The following is a 10,194-nucleotide window of genomic DNA, read 5'->3' on the forward strand; positions in this document are numbered from 1 at the left end:
ATGAGAGAAACCAACAATACATTGATTTAATTGTATAAAACACCGCTAAATCCAAAGAAATACCAAAATGTCAAATGTTCAATTACTGAGAACAATACTTGTTGGAGAAACAATTGCACACTCCGAAAAGGATTAATTCTTTACCTATAGGGTGAGGGGATACCATTGGTATGTAATACTAAACAACAAATGGGGAGAAAAATTATAACTTTTTTTTAAAAACCAAACGACTATTTGTTTACCTCAATTTCTACTTCTTTTCATTACTTAAATTTTCTTTCCTTCGTTTTTTCTTTCTTCTTCATTTTAATTAAACATAGTTTTAGAATTTTTCTACAGAATTGAATGTAAATAATTTTTACATTTTCACTAAATCACTATCAACTTTTCTCTCTTCTCCATATCATATTCTATATATACCCATCAATTCATAGCAAGACTACTAACTTAACACAGTCTCTTCCAAATATGGCAAGTAAGAAACATCCACACCCATGGTCACCACTCGAAGCACCCAAAGACCTTGCCCAAAAGCTTAGTCTTGACCCTGAAACCCTTTCACTAGCCTCATCAGATTTTGGTCTTATAGAACATAAAACACCATTAGCTGTTTTTGAACCATCATATGTAAGTGACATAGTAAACTTGATAAAGTACTCAAATTCACTTCCAATCCCTTTCACCATAGCACCAAAAGGGAAAGGCCATTCAACTCATGGACAAGCCATGACAAATGATGGGGTTGTTGTGAATATGACTAGGTTGAGTGATTTTAGAAATGGGTCTGGGATTATAGTGTATGATGAATATGTTGATGTTGGTGCTGAACAACTTTGGATTGATGTGTTGCATGAAACACTTAAGCATGGACTCACACCACTTTCTTGGACTGATTACCTGTATTTGACTGTTGGTGGAACACTCTCTAATGCTGGGATCACTGGCACAACTTTCAAATTTGGCCCTCAAATCTCCAATGTCCTTGAATTAGATGTTGTTACTGGTATGTATAACTTGATCAATTTTATTTTGCAGTAACTTTTGTTATCGGATTCTTTTTTGCTAAGTGAAAGAATGCATTAGAGAAGCACAAGATATGCTTATCCAATATAAAAAGAATATAAAGAAACTTCAGATCTTAGTTTCTTTTAAGTACTTATTGGAATTATTACTTTCATTCTACGTGAATTATTTTTTTTAATGTTTTACCGAAAGAAATGGGTTGAAATGCTCATACAAGAATATGGATAAGAAGTAGTAACCATAGAGTTTTTGGGTTGATCCCTATACTTATATTCTTCTTCTGTTTAAGTTGTAATTGGCTTGACACTCCTTATGTGTATCTTTAATATATTTTTGCTTTTCAAAAAAAAAAAAAAAAACAATCAGTTTTTGGTTGGCAGCGAAAATAGGGATGACTGTATTTTGATATTGATGTTTATGTAGTTTTGTTGAAATTGTATTCTACTTCAATTGAAGAGATTCTTCTTGCATATATAAAAACAGTAGTAGTTGATGACTTTTTATAAATCCATAACAATTAGTTAATCACTTGTTGGTTGACCGACTTACTTATCTATACACCTATAATATAAATATGAACGATGAATGATATAGTAATAATGTAAAAATTTCTTATACATTTTCTTTTTTAATTTATGAAATTGATAATTAATGGTGATGACCCATCAAGAAGATTTATTCCATCATGCCTTTGATTATGTTTTGGGCACATATGCTCTATTATGTTTTACATTTCATAGTTTACATTTTACATTTAATTATTTATTGACTATATATAAATATTTACATTTTTACAGGGATTATACTTATATGAAGACTTAGAAATTACACCTTTTAGATTAGTTTTCTTATCATCACACTTATTCCATTAAATTTTTTATTTTTATAAAATAATTACTTGTATTATGTAATTGACCTAGTTTTAACTACTAATTTATTGGTTAAATTCATAAACCGATTACGGGTGATACATTATGTTGACCGATTCAATAACATTCCCGGTTTAATCAAATAGAGTATAATATCTATATATCGTTAACATGAAAAATTATACACAGTCAATATATCGTCTATTATTCATTTTTATTATTACTTTTTTAAGAGTAAATAATGATTAAACATGAATGATGAATGATATAAAACAATGTGTAAAACTCATACAATGTTAGTACATATATATTTTTATCTCCCATAAAAGTTGTATGCATATTTCAAAATAGGTTTTTTTTTACTAGATTGTGTGCGCAAAGAGAAATTTTGAATTTCTTATACTATTGAATTTAAAATTAAATAAAAACCCGGATCCTTGATTTTTTGTACTACATGTCAATAGATTCACTTAGTACTATACTCTTCAATATTTGAGATGATCTTAGTCCCATATTTCGTAGAGAGAGACTTCAATTTATTATACTTCTAATGCAATTACATGTTTTTTCTGTTTTATAAAACAATTAAATAATTTTTCAGTTTAAACATCACTGTTATAATGTATAATCACCACTCACCAGTCTTCATATAATATTCAAATATTATTTAATGTACTGATTGAGATGTGTAATTGATATTTAATTTAGAGTAAAAATCAATCCTTCAAAAAAATTGGACGTATTAATTTGGTTTTAAAGATTAAAAAACATAAAATGATCCCAAACATATCTGCTCCTTTAGCATTACTTATAGGCAATGATAATGGTTAAAAATAACAACTTTCCATAAATACAATATTTATTTTTATATGTGGATTTTACAGGAAAAGGAGACCTAGTGACATGTTCTCCTGATAACAACTCAGAGCTATTTTATAGTGTTCTTGGAGGATTAGGTCAATTTGGGATTATAACAAGAGCAAGAATAGTTCTAGGACCTGCACCTACAAGGGTAAGTATAAGCTTTTTTATTAAAAAAATTGTGTTTCATTTTAGCTAAACATGTTCATTATGCTCAAAACTAAGATCAATCACCAAAGAGAAAATCCTTCCACACACCAAAATTGAATGCAAGTCACAAATGGAGAGGAATTTTGTTCTAGTTCCCACAAAGACATGTAAGATAAATATGTGATAGGAAAGACTTATTGTCTATAACAATCTTATTAGAGTTGAATAGAATAATCACCTTAATGAATATATACATGTGATTCAAATAAAAAATCGAATGGTTATATATATATATATATATATATATGGAAGTAAGAACAATTGTATGATCCCATTCCATGCAGCAGGGAAATCCCATGACCTTTTATAGCATAGTGTTACAGCGGAAAGGAAAAAGAATTTCACATTCTTCCTTATTGAAATAAAAATGAAATGATAAAATTGGAGATTTTTGTTTCTCTCCTTTTATCATTAAAAAGTAAGTGTCAATGGTGAGTGTCAATTTTAAGTCTATATATAACACGACTCTTTTATATATTTCATTTGTGATGGACGGCTATATTAAGTGATAAGTGTCATGCAATTGAAATTAAATATAAATGATTATTTATCTACATAAAATCTAAACATTATATAATGTTAAAAACTTTGCTTGATTGCATGTAGGTGAAATGGGTTCAATTGCTTTACAGTGACTTTTCAGCATTTATTGAAGACCAAGAACATTTAATCTCATTCCATGAAAGGAATGAAACTAAAGGAGCAGATCATATAGCAGGTTGCATTCTAGTGAATCATTCAAGGTTGAACCTTTCATTTTATCCACCAAATCATCATCAAAGGATAACTTCTTTGGTTACTGAATATGGCATTATCTACAGCTTAGAGCTAGTCAAATATTATGACAATAATTCTCAAGAACTTGTCAATGAGGTAACTTTTTTATTCATATATGCAAAAGAAATTGTTACAATATATTTTGTTTCTTGCATTAAGGTTTTCTAATGAGTGTTCTTACTATTCATTCAATTTTGTTTCATGCTTGACTAGGAGGTTCAAAATTTGCTCAAAGTGTTAAAGTTTATACCTTCATTTTCATTTGAGAAAGATGTATCATATGAGGAGTTTCTTAATAGACTTCATGAAAGTGAATTAGTTCTCAAGCCTAAAGGACTTTGGAATGTCCCTCATCCTTGGATGGATTTATTTGTTCCAAAATCTCGAATCACAGATTTTAACGAAGGAGTGTTGAAGGGCATTATTCTTAAAGAAAATATTTATGTTCGGTTTCTTGTATTTTATCCGATGAACCAAAGCAAGTAAGTTCATTTTATGAATATTTAAAATTTCCAAATATCAACTAATTTATTTATTGTATTTAGTTTTGTTACATATTTTGATTATTACTAAAATCAATATGTATTAATAATTAATAGGTGGGATGATAGAATGTCTTCAGTTATTCCAGATGAACATATTTTCTATGCTTTGGCTTTTTTTCGTGCAACTGGGTTTGATAAAGTGGAGGTGGAATCTTCTGAGGCTCAAAACCAACATATACTAGAGTTTTGTAAGGATAATGGTATTAAATCAAAGGTATATTTGGCCTCATACAAAACACAAGAAGAGTGGGTTGAACACTATGGCTCAAAATGGAAAATTATTGAAAAAAGAAAAGCTGAATTTGATCCTAAAAGAATATTGTCTCCTGGGCAAAGGATTTTCAATTAAGCAATGCATGTTCTAGCTTTTGAAGTCCTTATCTAATTGTCATTTTAAAATAAATGATCAGAGACCTATTTTGATCTTTTTAAGTATTAAAATATTTTGTCTAATAAAATTATGTAATAAAAATGTGTGTGACTATGAATCCCTCTTATTTTACCTTTGTATTTGTGATATTATGTTTCCTTCTTATTTTATCTGGCAATATATTTGTTGCGTAGGAAAAACTGTTGAAAGCAATTAATTCTTTTGAATGGAAAAAAATATATCTCATACAACTTGCTCTATAATAAAATAAATTAGTTTTACCAAAACCCCAAACAATGCTTATTAACGCAATATAAACCAACCAACTACAAAGGCCCAAATTCAACCTAAGATATAAAAGAGTGAAATGTTTAGAGTCTCATTTTTCATTTAAAGTAAAATAGAAAATGTGTTAATAGTATTTGCTTCTCTCATGTATATTTGCATTTTTTTACCATTGTAGTTCCAAGCCGTTTATATTATATCACGTTAATTCTGTTAGTTAAATTTTCTTATATGTCTTTTGTTTTGACATTGTTAGCAATGAATTTCTAGCTTAGCTACCAATGGGACCTAGGTCGATCCTGATGTATGTGTGACAATTGCACTGCACAGTACCCATAATTAATAAGGGACTCGATTTTTCATTTATATAAGTAATTTCCAATTTTATCATATTTGATTCTTTTATAGAAATTCATTACATTTTTACTCTTGTATTTGTTAATTATTAAACTCAACCTATTAATTTGTTCAACATTTTTTATTGTAATGATTATTATATTATTTTATCATAGATGATGTATAATTAAAATCAACGTAAGCTTGAATGAACAAAACATGAAACACTCAGAGTTCATTAAGAGTGTGACCAAAAAATAAAAATAAAATATTTTTAACTTCCCCAATAAGTAACAAAATAAACTAGTAAAAAAATGTCACATCCTCACAATTTTCACCAAACCTTTTCTGGTTTAAACATTAGTGTAAATTATTTTACATAATTATTTTTTTGTATATAATGAATAATCATTTTCGCTCACGAGTTTCTTAAAATTCTCATTTTTGTTTAATTTTAAATACAAATTTTATTTATTTTCTTATATAAAAAATGTCAGGGCCGACCCTGAGTGGGACATGTAAACAACAATATACTTTTCGTATTGTCACCTATGTGATGACAAAAAACATGGATATTAAATCCATGACCAAGATAAAGTTTAGGTGAAAATAAATAGAGACCGAAACCAACTAATTTTCATTTATAAGACCCAACATAGTTGGAAGATAATTTTGTTTTTTAATGATGACATAGGATTCTATTCCGTCATATGAGTAATGTTATATCTTCTTACTAAATTTTCCTACTAAATTCTTCTATTAATCATCCTACTTACACAAATGTAACACGTGCCACTTATAAATCAATCATCAACAAGTAAAATATCATCTTTTGATATATGTCATTTTATTATAGGTAGAAAGATATATTTTCCTAATCTTAATTATAAAAAGATTGCAAGTTTTTTGTACAAACACTCTAGAAAAGTGTTGCGCCAATGCATAACTCTATATTCATTATCAAAATTTTATGAATTTCCACCTCTTTACCTCTTTATTAAACTAGTCATTACAACCCATATATTTATGGATGATAAATGTTAGCAAAAGATAAAAATTACACAGTGCATATATATCAACATACCATAATGTTGCTTTCAAGTATTTTTTTTTTTTTTTTTAAAGCTGGGTGGAACACCCCAATATATTGAAGAAGAAGAGGTTACATGTTCCTAAATCTATAGTTAGGAAGAAACAACCTATTCCTATTGAACTCAATCAAAAGGAAACTAGGCAAAGCATCCCACCAAGTATACATTCTAGAACAAATTGCAAAAGAAGCTAATTTATCAGCACAAGTGTTCCCTTCCTTATATATGGGATTATTATAACTTATATCTAATGGATTATTATTACTTAATTTTCACCCTTCTTCGTCGTAGGAGTAATTTTCATCATGAATGCTGACGAAGTCTTCCTATCATTTTTTGTAGCCTTTGTGCTATCATGGCTTTCTAGCTCTGCATTATATTTTTTTACCAGAATCACAATCAAACACATGTCAAAAAATTAATAATTAAAATATAAATTTAAAGTGAAAGGAAAACTTCATATTCTGTGAAAACTTGGGAAGTATTAAAGATAAAATCCATCAATAATGAGTTTCATCCTAAACATCAATCTACTTAATTAATTTGAGGGAAGGATGATAGAACCATAATTGTTAAACTTAACTCGGATGGACTAATTCAACCTGCGCAACCGATAAATGGGTACCAGATCGGTCCAAGTTGTTTATCTGATCGACCATGTATAGAAATCGATATGAACCAGTTCAGCTTTATTGGTTTAAGCATAAAACTAGCGACTATACTAATTGTACCAGTTGATTCCAGTAGTTCAATCATTTTAAAAAAAATGTCAAAACTTTTGAGATGAAAAATCTTTACTTTCAACTTATTTGTAATTATGTTTAATTTATCATTATTTAGTTATGTTTGTTACTTATTACCTTATGTTATAACAACATATTAGTTTTTTAATTGTTTTAAATTTATTTATTTGATCCTGTTGTGATTAAAATGTAAAACCTATGTTGTTTGATGATATTTTCAACTTATTTGTGAAAACTTGTTGTATTGAAACCTTCATTGTTTGTTGTTTAATTGTGCACTTCTACAATAATAATGTTTTTATATTTATATATAATAATGTTTTTATATTTGATATATAAATTTACTAAATAATGTTAATTGATATTATAATTTTTAATTTTTTTTAATTTAAACCGAATAAATCAGTCTAACCAATAATCAAATAGTCCGACCAATAATTCATTAACCAAGTATTCTAACTAAGTAAATAATCGGTCTGATTTTAAATAATAGCCATATAAAGTTTTAATTATAGTTTGGGGATTCAACACATAAGTTTCAAATTCTAATATATCTCACCGATTGCGACGAAACATTGATGGGTTTTGTTGAATTGATTGAGCATTCGCATCCCTAGGATCCTTGTCATCAATTGGACCATTTTTATGATAATAACCACAATAATAATTCTTATTTTCATCTATTTCATGATCTAAGAAACATATAAAAAATGTGTTAGATAACTATATGATAAAATCTGCAATAGATAAAAACAATGTTTGCTCAAACAAATAATAATGGTTGTAAGTGCAACAATTATAACCTATTGACTTATAATTGTAGGTGATTTAAAAACAAGAAAATAAAATGAAAATTGTAAATTTGAAAAGTTAGTCAAAATTTGATATATCTCACCAATTCGACCCCAATGTAATGGATTGTTACTAAATGATTTATCATGATTATCCCAATCTTTAAGATCCTTGCAATCTAAACAATCATTGTTATCATAATTAACACAAATATAATTGTAATCATGATCCATTTAATGAAGTAAGAAATTATATAACCAATATGTTAGATAACTATATTCAGAAAATATCGAATAACAAATAATAGTGATTGTAAGTACAACCACTATAACATAGTGCATTATGATTGTAGACTAAGTTAAAAATAGGAAAATAAAATGAAATTATAATTTAATTTGAAATTTGTAATCAAAATTTAATGCATCTCACCCATGATATGAAACTTTGATGGATTGTGGATAGATGATTGAGAATTGTATTCATATCCAATTGAAGGTATGTGTTTTTGTGAAACTAGAAGATTGGGACTATTATGATCTCTAGGATCGTCATCATCTGGACCACCAATACCTAAATAATTATTCAAATGATAATCAACATAATCATAATTGCAATCATCATCTAATTCATTATTATGTAAGAGAATATATAATAAATGTGTTAGATAAATAAGGAATACATTATTTATCTCAAAAATTGTATCAATTCATTTACAATTTTCTATGGTTCGTCAAAAAAAAATTAATCAAGTTAAAAGTATAATAATTAATTGATTTTCTGACTAATTACTGGAAATAATATATATAGTAGTATACTTTTCCGCAAGATGTGATATTCATCCATCTGTATATTTATATAATATGCAATAAATGTAAACAAAGTTTGATTAATTTAGAATAATAATTGCAAGTTAAACAGATAAAACATATTTATTATAATTGATGTACCCAAAAACATTACCAACAAAATATTATTATAATTGTAGACTAATTTAAAATAAAATAAAATGAAACTATAATTTTAATTTCCAACTATAACTCCCAATGGACTTCTATCAAGGATACTCTTAAGTCTACAAAGATAAAGACATGACTTTGAATCAATGGAAAAATCTCATAAAAACCTATGATTTATGATGATTAGCTTGTAAATCTATTGAATTGTCTTAAGCATACTTCCTATTCTTCTTTCCTCCTTTTTCTTTTTCTTTCTTTGTATCAATTGTAATCTTCTAATACCATTGGTACATTTTTTTAATAAAATTTATATTTGCCGATCACAAAAATATAAAATACCATTTATAAAAGTCACATATAAAATATCCATAAGATATATATATCCATTAACAATGTTGAACATAATTTAGGTGAAATGACACTGTCACTATATTTATCATCAATGTTATTGCTCATCAGCACAATGATAATCATAATCATCATCTATCTAATGATAAACATGGAACAATATAAGCCATATACTTAAAATCTCAAATAGACTAAAACAAGGTAGCATCAATCTAGAATAACATATAAAATTAATTTTTGTTGTACACTAATTAAAATCCTGAAAATAAAATGATATTATAACTATATTTTAAAAATGTCATTAAGTTTGATATTGTTGTATGCATAAAATGACATAATGGGTTCAAACTATCTTTAATTTCTATTAGTTATCTAAAAACTATATATGAATGAAAGTATCACTTGTTCTATGAATTTTCTTTCTTTTTGTTAATAAACTTTATTGCCGATAAAAAAATAATAAACGTGATACATTATATCTACCTAAAATCTGGAAAAGGTTAACATATGGTCATGTTATGCTCATATATGTGCTAACTAACGCTAGACCCAATATCAATATTATTTTTTTATAAGCAAGAAATTGGATAAACGCATAAGGGGTGCTAACCCAAGAAGAACAAAGAAACAAGTGCAACAATCACAAAGAACCTAAAATGTACAACCAAAGATCTACACACTAATTAGCAAAAGAAAACAAAGTGGAGTTGATCATGGGATAACAATGTGTAAGATCCATTAACAAAAACCTAAATTAGGTCAAATATTTAGAAATTCTGGAGATAGATGAAGAGGAAAAGCTGAGAAGGAGAGGATGGTGATCAGAAGAGACTCTTGCCAAAGTACAACAAAATATTTCATTCCAAGAGGCAAGCCAAGCAGCATTGCAAAGACATCTATCCAACCTTTTCTCAGTGAGGGCATTGCCTCTCCTTTTATTAGTCCAAGTGAGCTGAGCACCTCTAGTCAAAAGATGAATGAGGTTAGA

General features: G+C 27.6%; 1 protein-coding gene across 1 annotated transcript; it reads left to right on the forward strand.

The window, feature by feature from the left end:
• Nucleotides 406-4,782, forward strand: LOC109328506 (cytokinin dehydrogenase 3-like). Its single transcript, XM_019561999.1, has 5 exons — nt 406-1,003; nt 2,777-2,904; nt 3,570-3,836; nt 3,954-4,222; nt 4,340-4,782. Exons 1-5 carry the CDS (start codon nt 469-471, stop codon nt 4,632-4,634), a joined length of 1,494 nt encoding a protein of 497 aa, XP_019417544.1. The 5' UTR covers nt 406-468; the 3' UTR covers nt 4,635-4,782.

This window comes from Lupinus angustifolius, chromosome LG15, assembly GCF_001865875.1.
Source record: "Lupinus angustifolius cultivar Tanjil chromosome LG15, LupAngTanjil_v1.0, whole genome shotgun sequence".
NCBI lineage: Eukaryota > Viridiplantae > Streptophyta > Magnoliopsida > Fabales > Fabaceae > Lupinus > Lupinus angustifolius.

What these genes read in the sequence shown, in the direction of transcription:
- LOC109328506 (XM_019561999.1), top strand. Translation starts at nt 469, where the DNA reads ATGGCAAGTAAGAAACATCCACACCCATGGTCACCACTCGAAGCACCC. An exon ending in TAGGACCTGCACCTACAAGG is followed by an intron (nt 2,905 to 3,569) that starts GTAAGTATAAGC and finishes GATTGCATGTAG; the next exon opens with GTGAAATGGGTTCAATTGCT. An exon ending in CTCAAGAACTTGTCAATGAG is followed by an intron (nt 3,837 to 3,953) that starts GTAACTTTTTTA and finishes ATGCTTGACTAG; the next exon opens with GAGGTTCAAAATTTGCTCAA.